The sequence below is a fragment of the Sander lucioperca genome, chromosome 22 (assembly GCF_008315115.2).
Source record: "Sander lucioperca isolate FBNREF2018 chromosome 22, SLUC_FBN_1.2, whole genome shotgun sequence".
In the NCBI taxonomy this organism is placed as follows: Eukaryota; Metazoa; Chordata; class Actinopteri; order Perciformes; family Percidae; genus Sander; species Sander lucioperca.
In genome coordinates, this window is record NC_050194.1 from 12,332,594 (window position 1) to 12,344,932 (window position 12,339).

The 12,339-nt window shown below is 38.6% G+C and overlaps 2 protein-coding genes across 6 annotated transcripts; both read left to right on the forward strand.

The window, feature by feature from the left end:
• Positions 1–5,831, forward strand: LOC116044253 (retinol dehydrogenase 13). Of its 2 annotated transcripts, none has more exons than XM_031291292.2 (7): positions 1–196; positions 1,676–1,794; positions 1,907–2,062; positions 2,155–2,259; positions 2,360–2,572; positions 2,688–2,789; positions 4,221–5,831. In XM_031291292.2, exons 1-7 carry the CDS (start codon positions 15–17, stop codon positions 4,502–4,504), a joined length of 1,161 nt encoding a protein of 386 aa, XP_031147152.2. In that variant the 5' UTR covers positions 1–14; the 3' UTR covers positions 4,505–5,831. The 2 variants fall into 2 exon arrangements, with proteins under 2 accessions (XP_031147152.2, XP_031147154.2); XM_031291294.2 differs by lacking the exon at positions 4,221–5,831 and adding an exon at positions 3,080–3,475.
• A 153-nt stretch (positions 5,832–5,984) lies between these two features.
• Positions 5,985–11,940, forward strand: decr2 (2,4-dienoyl CoA reductase 2, peroxisomal). 4 transcript variants are annotated; one of them, XM_031291296.2, is made up of 10 exons: positions 5,985–6,211; positions 6,842–6,943; positions 7,102–7,170; positions 9,542–9,593; positions 9,698–9,833; positions 10,135–10,259; positions 10,569–10,662; positions 10,742–10,846; positions 11,156–11,408; positions 11,580–11,940. In XM_031291296.2, the coding sequence occupies exons 2-9, from the start codon at positions 6,843–6,845 to the stop codon at positions 11,374–11,376; spliced, it is 903 nt and encodes a 300-aa protein (XP_031147156.1). In that variant the 5' UTR covers positions 5,985–6,211; position 6,842; the 3' UTR covers positions 11,377–11,408; positions 11,580–11,940. The 4 variants fall into 4 exon arrangements, with proteins under 4 accessions (XP_031147156.1, XP_031147155.1, XP_031147158.1 ...); XM_031291295.2 differs by having other exon boundaries at positions 11,156–11,344; XM_031291298.1 differs by lacking the exon at positions 6,842–6,943 and having other exon boundaries at positions 6,005–6,211; positions 11,156–11,344.
• The last annotated feature ends 399 nt before the right edge of the window (positions 11,941–12,339 follow it).

Sequence of the window (12,339 nt, forward strand, 5' to 3'; positions counted from 1 at the left end):
ATTAGTAGCAGTAGATGACGCTAAAAACATGCGCGCTTAACCTTGTGGTACTGTCAGTCGTGTTGTCAAATGAGCTGGTTATTAAAACCATTTTTGATGGCATATTTTCCGGTCAGCATTATTCGGAAGTCATGAGCAAATATATATTACCAGTTTCTGTTTTTGGAACAGTGTTTGGAGCTGCTGTTTTACTGAAGTGAGTAATAATATGACATACGGTCACTGTGTCAACTATATTTTACACCATGTGTCACATTTGCTGCTGCTACGCTGTTAGCGTTAAATTCAGACTAAATCTTGGACAATGTTGAACGCCTAATTGTGATGTTTAGATGTTGGTTCAAAACCTTGCTCTTGCTCTCTTATGTCAAGTTATTATTTATATATATATATATATATATTTTTTTTTTTACTCCCATAGTGAGGGGACAGCACTTAACTACTACCATACAATCCAGTACAACAACCCCACGAAGTGCAGCCTCCTTGGCTCAATTATACCTAGATGAATATGTTTCATAATATTTATAGCAGTGTGGTTGTATTGGATTTAGGTTGGGTAAAACCAGCTGTTAGGGCCCAATTCCTCCCTGTCTGTGCAATTTCTACAGTATTCCTATTCTGCAGTCTTAGATGTCCCAGAGTTTGCTGTGTGGTAATTTGATTAAACACATAAATATACAACATATATGCATGAAATGAACACAGAACTGAAATAATGAAGGTCTTAAAACTAACGTAAGACTTTGACACAGGGACTCTCTTTATATAAAGCAGGAGCCACTTTAAAGCCCTAAAACAACCATAGTCAACTCGCACAGGTGTTTTCACGTATGCTGCTGATTAGATCTCTTCTCAAGACTTCATGGGTGTGTATGGGTGTGAGTTTGGTGACATCGTACAAACATAGTTACGACCTAACTAATCAGTTCATATTGTGATTTAGTGCCGCATATTCCAAAACAAATTAAATAACATTTTTATTAAATAAGCACACAAACCAGTTTACACACAATAAGTCTGGAGTCTTTTTGGGGCACCTGGAGTTCTGGGGCCGTGTTCCAGTTGCCTGCTTTGCCCACTTGGTAATTTAGCCTTATTAAGAAGTTACTTTAGGATAAAGTAGGCCTAATGTAGACTTATAACAGGAGCTCTCTAACGTGCAGCTAAACATCTTCCTGAATAAATTAATTTGGCTGATTCATGAATTTAGGTTTGAGGGCTGTTAAATTATGTACACATAAGGGATAATGGCCAATGAGGTGTCCATTATCATGAATTAATAGACGGCGGGGAGGCCAGGACTGTCGGATGCGTGTCCCTGTTACTATGGTTACTCATTTTAGATACAGGCTGATACTATGTAGCCAGCGCATTCATTTAGAACAGTGAACAGAAAAGTTTAATGGAACTACTTAGTAGGTGTCCTTTGTCAGGAATTAATGGACACCCTGCAGCCAATCAGAATTGAGTATTCACCCAGACCATGGTATAAAGGTATGATAACCTACAATTGTTTGTGGCACAAGGTCGACTAAATAAAAAAGTCGAGTTCAGGTCCATTCATGGCCAAGCAAGAGAGACAGATCTGAGAAATGTTTTGCCTAGTCGTTTCGATGCTGAAATAGAAGGCATGCTTAAATAAGATGGCGCTGAACTTTAATTCTTCTCATAGGAACCATGTAACCGGAGGCCCTTGTCCCAGTAAGGCTACCATCAAGGGGAAGACTGTGGTTATAACAGGAGCAAACACAGGCATTGGGAAAGAGACTGCCCGGGAACTGGCCAAGAGAGGTTTGGAGAAAATATGACTCTGATTTGGTGCAAAAAGACACAATATATAAAATCTTCAGCTGTTATTTTTGCTCTCAATGACACACTCTTTTTCCCATTATGGCATCATCAGGGGGCCGGATCATTATGGGATGTCGGGACATGGAGAAGTGCGAGACAGCTGCAAAGGAAATAAGAGGGAAGACCCTGAATCCTTACGTTTACGCGTGTCAACTCGACCTGGCCTCTGTGAAGTCCATCCGAGAGTTTGCAGAGAGAATCAAACAAGGTAAGGAAACACTTAATTCTCACTCACTTCTCCAGTTATGTGTTCAGTTATAGAAATACTCAGTATTGAATCTTATATTTATTGTCTTGTAGAGGAGGAGCGTGTGGATGTACTCATAAACAATGCAGGGGTCATGAGATGTCCAGCAGGGAAGACGGAAGATGGCTTCGACATGCAGTTTGGCGTTAACCACTTAGGTACTTAAATTAAGACAGACAGTGGTGTCTGTTTACTAAATTATCTTTACATTTCTAAAGAATTCACTACCTGATTCTGATAGTTTATGTCTTCATCCAGGCCATTTCTTGTTGACAAATCTTCTGCTGGATAAGTTGAAAGAGTCCGCCCCCAGCAGAGTGATCAACCTGGCCTCACTCGCCCACATCGTTGGAAAGATTGACTTTGAGGACTTGAACTGGGAGAAAAAGAAGTTTGATACCAAGCAGGCGTACTGTCAGAGCAAGCTTGCCAATGTTCTGTTCACCAGAGAGCTCGCCAAGCGATTACAAGGCAAGTCTACTGGCTGTTGCATATGTGGGCATGTGTGGGAGGGAGTACGGCCTATGTTCTTGTTTGTAATTGGCCATTGGATATGTATTTTTAAACAATGCCGTGTGTGTAACAGGCACAGGAATCACGGTGAACGCTGTGCACCCAGGCGTTGTTGCCACGGAACTGGGGAGGCACACTGGTCTGCACCAATCACAGTTCTCCAGCTCTGTGCTCAGTGAGTATCCTGCTTCCTTATTGGATTCTGAATTTAGAGAAATCCAAAAAAAAAAAGCTTACCTAATGCATATGCAACAATTAGCTTAGTGAATTATCTGTTCTTATCTATTTGGTCTGTATAAATAAACATAAACTGACCGCATTTCTGTTATGAAAAGTTTCCTAGCCACAAAATTAACTTTTAAACTCTGAAAACAGAACTGAACCAAACATAATTACAACTGAAGAACATTCACTTTAGCTTTCTGACTATGCTTTTTGATTTAAATGTATCTTCTTGGTTTTTAGGCAGTGGTGGAGGAAGTATTCCCATCCTTTACTTGAGTAAAAGTCGCAATACCACTGTTATGGATATAGGGTTCTAACTGGAGCCACAAACCACCAGGAAACAGAGATTGGCATTAATAGTCCATTTTATTTTCCATAAAATGATTTCAGTCCTTTATTGCATGTATGATGATTGCTGTGGTTAAAGAAGATGCGGAAATACTACATTAGCCACTTTGAAAATGGTGCTTACATAACATAAGTATCAAAAGTAAAAGTACTTAATGGAGAAAAATGACCCCTGTGAATATTATATATTTTATATTAACGATGCATGAGTAAGAAGCATTTTACTGTTGTAGTTGGTTGAGGTTTTTAACTATTTCATATACTGTTGTTACTGTAGTTTCGTCTATAACAATACAGCTTTGTATGTTAAATCTTTGTATGTAAAGAACTGTAGTTTAAGTATAAAGTGGCATTAAATTAAAACATTTCGGTAAGTGTACAAGTACCTCAAAGTTTCACATTCTGCAATCGGGTTTGCTTCATAAATTCAAAGATTTTAGGTTTTGTTTTTTTTGCAACTAGTACAAGATCATGTAATACTTATACTAAAGTTAAAACAAAACTCTCCCAAGTCACTGTTACAAGGTTTTCCCTCCACAGCTACGATGTTCTTCATCATCACCCCAACCAAACCTTAGAAAAATTATATTACAGTTCAAATAAAACCTGTGAATTATGAAATCAAAGTACACCAATGCTACCAATGCTGTCGCTAATACACCTTCTCATTACTCATTCTGGCTGTCAGTGAACGTACATGTTTTACAATGTACATTATTTTCTTCCTCAATGAGTATTTTTTTTAATTACATGCACTCAGAGGTAATAAAAATTGTCGACTGTGGCGAGAACTGCATTTGTTATTGAGATCACTGAAGAAGATAATAAAAATCCACAATGCAACGTGTGCCAGATTCAGATAAGAACAAATGTAATTGGTGCAACAACATGAATCCAGTTAGTACTTGACATCAGCCAATTCATTTAATAAAGTATTCTGATAGAATCTGAAAGATAGTTAAAACATGGTATGCCTGCTGAGATTAAACCGGCAAACCTGTGGTGTCCCTCCCCCCCCCCCCCCCCCCTACAGGTCCATTTTTCTCCCTGTTGGTGAAGAGCCCAGAGCTGGGGGCCCAGCCTAGCGTCTACCTGGCAGTGTCCGAGGAGATGGAGGGGGTGACGGGAAGGTACTATGATGTGATGACAGAAAAGGAGCCGGCGCCACTGGCCCTGGATGAGGAGGCAGCTCGCAGGCTGTGGGAGGTCAGCAGCAGGCTGGTGGGTCTGGAGGAAGAAGGCCAATCCGGCAAGTCAAACCCAACAACAGAAGTCCAGAGCAAAGCTGCACAGACAGTCCCAGTGCTGAGACACTGACAGAGCCCAGGACCAGCTGTTAGTGCTTGCTCTGCCCCAGCAGGGGATAATGGACCTTTATGGCTTGAGCTGTGCCAGGCTCATTGGAACAATTAGCTGTCTGAGTCTGTGAGTCTTGTTGTCCGTATTAAGGCAGTCTTTTGTACATGCCTTTATGTTCCTGCATCAGGACATTTTCTTTAAAACATGTTTAACAAGCAGCCTTTGACAATGGACTGTTTTTTCTCTCTCTGTACAGTAATTACAAAAGCTGGAATTCTTATCCATATTTACTGTAAGTTCATATTGAGAGTACTGGAAATGGGTTTTATTGTTGTGGATTTAAGCAGAAAATGCTGACAGATAGTGCCATCTGGCTGCTAGCATCAAAATACAGACTAGTAGTTTACTCTTTTTATTTAATTTTTTATTTGTTTGTACAGATCACGTGTACATTACTGCTAACCATTTATCTAGGTGTGCAGTTGTGTTTTTAGATTTGTGAATGTTTTTCTTGGAAGCTTTTGATTTAGTATATTTAAACCAGGTAAGAAAGTCCGTTTGCAGACACTTGGAAATTGCTTGACTTTGTTAATCCATTATGAAAACATTATCTGCTTTGTTAACAACAATCTGATTTGTGTTAATATTGCATGATAATTCAGTGCAGATTTCATTAGATTGCAATGCAATCAGTCAGAACTTACAACTGCCCATACATTACAATGAAATTAATAAAAGCAGACAATGCAAATCTATTTTCATAATGAATTTGAATGATTTTCATACTATATTATAATAGATTAATGAAAGCTAAAAGTAAGAAAGTAAAAAAACACACATTCAAAACATAAAACATAATGAAAAAGGGTCAGAACACCGGAAGGTCATTTTGAAGTTAACCCACTTACAATTTATTCTAATGTTCACTTTTAAGTGCACTTCTGCTTTTGCTCTTGTTGCCTCTTGATAAACAAATCAAGTTACAAGAGCACTCACTTACATTTCTGATCCTCTCAGACCTCTGAGCACAAAGAAGAATATCCATCCCAAAAGTAATTGAGGGATCCATTGCATAGAGCTTTTTTCAACAGTAAATCCCAGAGTACAGATCAATAAGGGCCACTTTCTGCACTAATGCACACTGATCAGCATCGGCCCTGAAACTCTAAACCCTGGATCGTTTATTTCGGGGTTGGTTTACCAGTGGAGACCCTTGCTGGTGCCATCCTAGATGATGTAGATGAGCAACAGAATCACTGGGTTCTCCTTTGCTCTCCAGATTGTCAAAGACCTTACAGTCCCTAGGACATGATGCTGTGTATACTTTCCCTTTCTGGCATGAATCTGACCTCTAACATCTAGTGCTCACAGTATTATTATTATCTGAATTTGAATCCTGCCTGATTTGAAAATTCTTCCTATAATTACATTTTCTCTATTAAACAAATGAGAATAAGTTTGGACAGTAAGATATTTGTGCTCTTGAACACACCCCGACCGGACTTCATTGCCCATAATGCATCGTCAAAGAACGACGAAAAAGTCCAATGTACAAAAGTTCCTACTGAAAAGAAACACCTAATGGGTGAGGAATAAATGTAAAGGTGTCTCGTCCGAGTTAGTTAACGTTACGTGCTTCGTGCGCAGGTCGTGCTTCACCAAAAAGGAGTTGGACGGTTCTTCTCTCAGCGCTACAAAACTACAGTAGCTTGTTTTTCTCAGAAGGTAACGTTAATACGACAGCAGCCACCTAACGTTACTTGCCAACTGAACTTCACTGCGCAGTCCTGGCAGTCTGTGGTACACTACTAGCTAGCTGTAGGAAGCAGAATACTTAGAAAATGTAGCTACATTGATAGACAAGATAACAGAAACACCCTACAGTATGGTAGACCTGGTAGGCCTGTAAAGAGTGTCAGTTAAGCCTTGAGGTGCAAGTCAGTATTGTGAGGCAAATATCTGAAACAACTTTCTACCATCATGAGCTCTGTAAAATAACTGTCTTGACAACTCACCTATAAAATTGCGACATCAGTTAGTGCTGCTTTACATGACGTCTGGACAGTTGCTGCCACTGTAACTGTGATTTATTTTGGAGTGATACAAACAATGACTGAAAGACAATACAAACTACCTTTGTAGTTAGTATAGAGGGTCTTTGGTTGAAGTTCTGACAATCCTGACAAAAACGTATGTCATTAGCTTCACCAACTGCTGCAGAGGGCTATTTTAATGTAAGGAGTTTCTGTTATTTTGTGCAACACCTGCATGTATAGACCAGTCATTTAGTACATTGTGATCATGGTAATGCTCAATCAGTGTGCTAGCATCTAATTAACATGCATTATTTATCAGTATGGCAGAGCCACAAAGAAAAGGAGAGCTGCTGCCAGAAGATGTTGGCACAGATGACTGCCTGACTTCGTACACACACATCTACAGTCCAGATTTACTAAAGTAGGCATCAAACATGTGCTTTTAAATGTATTTCTTAATGCCTGGTGTGTGATCTTATCGCTTTAATGCATTCACACAGTAAATACACGTTGTTGACATGCTTGTCACTGTAATAACTTCATGAAGTGACCTTTGAGGGTTTGCACTTTATTTTTCAGAGATCAGGTTGCTTTTATCACAGGAGGTGGATCTGGAGTTGGATTCAGGATAGCTGAAATCTTAATGAGGTGAGAGAATTACCTGCTTGTTTCTCCATAACATGCCCAGATCTTGCAAAAATATCAGCAGTGTTGGGAGTAACGCGTTACAAAAGTAACGCAATTACAGTAATGTATTCCTTTTTGCTGTAACGCAGTAATATAACGCATTACTAATTAAATTTCGGTAATATTATACTCGTTACAATCTCAGTAACGCGAGTTACAACGCATTTTAACGCAACATTTAGTGGTGCATTGTTTTTTTTAAGAATTCACCAACACCGCGACACATTTCTTCACAGGAAAAAAAAAGCTGTATTATTTTCCTGTCGCTGTATTCGATGGTTGAGATGACTGCAGAGACAAATACATTTGCGAGATGGATATTATTTTCAGGAGTTATTACGCTGCGTTGAAGTGAGCTGTCCTGTTTCTGTTCCCGTGGTCAGAACCAGAGACGGTACGGACAGCATGTATGTCCCAACAGGTGACGGTACGTCAGCGGCTGACAGATATAAACATGTCGGGAATTATTGATGAGGCTTGCTACACGTAAATATCATTGCATTTTATCAGCCGTGGAGAGTAACGACCAAAAGCGCTTGTCTTTTACTGTGACCATTTACTGTTCAATATGTTGCAGTTTTACAAACAAGAAAGTGAACAACTTGAGCCTGACGGACATGTTGCATCCTGGTTGCATCTCAGTAAGCTAGCAAGAGTAGGCTACACAACAGATAACTTCCGTGTAGCGTACTTCAAAATAAAAGCACTTCCTGTGACTATTCGCAGTAAAACTAAATTACTGTTAAATAAGGTTGTGTAGGCTACCTTTTCACAAACCAGCTGTACTCACTACACTCAATCAAGTACTGTAAATAATGTAAATAGTGAGTTTTAATCACACTATAATTGAACATTTTCTTTAGAGTGTTTTAAACTAAACAACATGAATTTCTTATTCAAGTGCTATAAACAAACATTTTACAACAATGCCGTACTTTTAATTGAGTATTTTCATTTTCTCCTACTTGCCTATTATACGTTTTACTTATCTATTTTTTTTTATAGATTTAGTTACTTTGCATATTTATATTAATTATACAAAATATGAATAATCTATGATGTATTAAAGTGGATAAATAGGAGACTTTATTGATCCGGTGGTGAAATTCACAAGCTAGCTGCCAAATCAAACTTCCCCTGTTATTTTGGTGAAAGTAACTCAAAAGTAATGCAAAAGTAGTGTAACGCATTACAATTCAGAGACAGTAATATTGTAATATAACTAATTACTCTCAAATGACAGTAACTAGTAATCTATAATGTATTACATTTTGGAAGTAACTTGCCCAACACTGAATATCAGACTATATTTAGTCAAATTTCACTCCTTTTATTCACAGACATTGGTGCATGTATAGGTAGTATAAGAATAAATGCATACAATCGATGCTCCGTCAGCATTGTGTCATTACCGTTACTCTAAAACAGTAAAATGTGGGAGCGAGATAGTACATTGGTGTACTTTAAACCTTCTGGTTGTGTTATCTGACAGTCAGACTTTCATCATTTTGCTTGTGTGACAAAGTTGAAATAGTTCAATAATTTACTTATGTGCCAGAAATAATTGATCTTTTATCAAAATCAGCAGGACACCTTGTAACTGCATCTGTTGCTGCTCTCTCACGTTGTGTGCCTGCGGCCTTTTATCACATTTCTGACCTTGCATTCACTGTCTCCTGTCCCTCACCCTCTATTCTACCTGTTTCGTCATAAGTTAATCATTCTGTCTTTCTTTCAGCATTATTTATGCAAGCATTACATATTCATGTTCTAATCAACACAATACAGCATGTGTTCCTAGTAGGCCTGTCACAATAACAAATTTTGTTGTGTTTTGTCCCAGAAATTATTGCGATAAATGATAATATTGTCATTCTGAGACCATTTTCATCTAATATAATGATAATGGCATAATAATGCAGGTACACTTTTTCAAAGATCAATAAACTTTTATTTCTAAAGAATATTTAACACTGGAACTAGAAGACATTTTAAATATCCACAATAAATGAACAAAACAACCAAAAACAATAAATAAAATGGACTCTCAGTCTCTGTTAACAAAAAATGCACTGGAATAAAAATCAAACGCAATCAAAAACAATAAATAAAATGGACTCTCAGTCTCTGTTAACAAAAAATGCACTGGAATAAAAAACAAACACAATCAAAAACAATAAATAGAATGGAAATTTTTCCGGCCGCGATAATTTCCATTTAAAAATTATCGAGCTGATTTTTATTTATCATGCCATTAATTGATTTATTGCATATTGCGACAGGCCTAGCTCCTAGTATTGTTAATATGTTATTTTCTTACCTTTTCTTTCAGGCATGGCTGTGACACAGTGATTGCGAGCAGGAACTTGGACAAGCTCAAAGAGGTGATTCCTCTTACATCATTTCCACAACCCTAAATCATATATCTTACACCATAATTAAATGTTAATGTATTAGCCTCATGTAATTTGATTGTGTGTCTCACTAGGCATCTAAAAAGCTGTCTGCAGCGTCAGGACGACGCTGCCTCCCTTTGTGTTTAGATGTGAGGAAGCCTGAGAGCATCGCAGCTGCTGTTGATGAGACGGTGAAAGAGTTGGGCCGCATAGACATCCTCATTAACAGTATGAGAATTTTGTGGTTGGAGCTGTGCTACACACATTCCCACACACTCTTCGTCATTACACAATGCATCCTGCCAACATAGGTGCAAAATACATTTTAGGTTTCTGTAGGGTGAATAAATGCAAATGTACTTTACACAAAGGTCCAGTGTGAAAGGTTTTGGTTTAATCATCACATTTTCTGATGCTGTGTCTATCTTTGTTTTCTAACTTTGCACCTTAGTACATGTACCACATAAATAATGCATTTATCCGTAGCTTTATTGGCTTTGGTTAAAGTCACGGTTGCTGTCGTTGACAGATGCTGCTGGAAACTTCCTCTGCCCGGCTACCTCACTCTCCTTCAATGCCTTCAAGACAGTAATGGAGATAGACACTATGGGTACATTCAACACCAGCAAGGTGGTTTATGAGAAGTGGTTCCAGGTATAGTACATTCTCTGTTTGTGTGATACAATATGTCTCAATTCCAAGTTAAGGGGCTATAAGTAAGTTATAATAGCATTGAAATAATGATAATACCATATCTACAGGAACACAATTGAGTTATTGATCAATCATTTTTAAAATAAGATTCACTCCCTGCAATTCACTTTGGTCACCAAAAGAGGACAGTAAAGATCAGAGATGACTGAATACCTTGTCCCTAAATGGGGTTTAAACTGCTGCCTCTGCGCAGATTTGATTATAAACCCATCAAACTGATTTTAAGTCTCCCATCATTTTTGTGTGCAGGATCATGGTGGCAACATAGTCAACATCTCTGCAACACTTGGATACAGGGGGCAGGCCCTCCAGGTGCATGCTGGCTCTGCTAAGGCTGCAAATGGTAAGAGCTTTTTTGCTGTTATGTAATGATATCAAAATTAGAATCAGATTACTCAGTGTTGCCTCTCCTGTCCCCCCAGATGCCATGACCAAGCACCTGGCTGTGGAGTGGGGGCCCAGTGGGGTGAGAGTCAATACTGTGGCTCCAGGTCCTGTCTCTGGCACAGAGGGCTTCCGCAGACTGGGTAAAGTCTTAATCTAAAGATATGTTAGTTAACTGCCACTCAATGCAAACTTGACCAAAGCGGAGAAAACATAGACAATTCAAATGTATGAAAAAAATAATTGTAACAATTACCACTTTTTGATAATTAATAGGATTAAATAACATACAGATATAACCCATCCTAAGGACATATTTGGAACATGGCGGATGGTGCTCATCTGACAGGGCTAAGGGGTTCAGCCAAAAAAAACATTGGGAACCACAGATGTACGGTATAACAGTGTAAGTATCTGAGCATGTTTTTTTTCTCTTTCTTTTAATGCCTCAGGTGGTCCCAGAGGGGAGGCTGCTGGTGCATTCCAGTCCATTCCTTTACAGCGAGCAGGCAACAAAACCGAGATGGCCCACTGCACTCTTTTCTTGGCCAGCCCGGCCTCCTCCTTTGTGACTGGAGCCATCCTAGTGGCAGACGGCGGAGCGTGGCTAACATCAGCCAACGACGTCTCCATGCTGTTGGGTATAGCCTCCTCTAAATCCGCTAAACTCTGAACAGGGGCTCTTCTGTCCTCCTCCTGACCCAGGTGTGTAGGAGGAGGTGCAGCTTGAGGTCCATGTTGACAGACATTATGACTGAGAATGGGATTGTGCTGTGCATTGTGTCATCTCTGATTTAGCGTTGTAAAGGAAGGAATAAATGACAGGAATATACTATTACCCACATTAATCCTTTTATCTCTCTTATTTTCTTTCAGGTTATTGGTCATCTGAAAAGAAAAGAGACAAGTAAATCCTGAAAACAAAAGAGTAATTTAGGGGCCAACTGTGCTGATATGATACATTTACAGTATTTGTGGTTTATCTTACCCACTGTTGCTGTAAGAGTGGGTTGCTAAGTGGTTGGAGGAGTTGAACACTGACCTACTTATTACTGTATTATGTGTTTACAATCTTAGTAATGGATCAAATTATAAAGCAATTCAGAGAGTTTTCACCCATTACAGTGCTGTGTATTGTCATCATGCATTTCATGTATAGTAATGTTTATCACATGCCATTTAATGTGATTTTTCAGTACCTCTCATTTATAAATAAAACATTTATAATTTCCATTAACTATGACTTTTTGCATTTACCATTGCAAGTTATGTATTTTTGCTAATGTCTCTGTGTTGCCCTCTGGGTGCTGTTTGACTGCCACAAGGATACATTTGCGTTGATCACTGAAGCTTGGATTGTACCTGTAGGAAGGAGCAGATGGTTTTTAATTCAATTAAATCAGTGGTTTGCTACCTACCAAGTTGATTAAAGAAAAATACGACATAGTATTGTTACACAAAAATGTTTTATTTTCCAATTTGTTTTTTTCTTTTGTTGTGAAATATTGCATACATATGTAGATTATAATGTGTGCTAAGTGATAAAACACAAAGTTTGGGATCCATTGGATTAGATGAGCAAAATACAGCAACTGCAAATCGGAAGAAAAAGAAATACCTCCGTAAGTCAGATGGG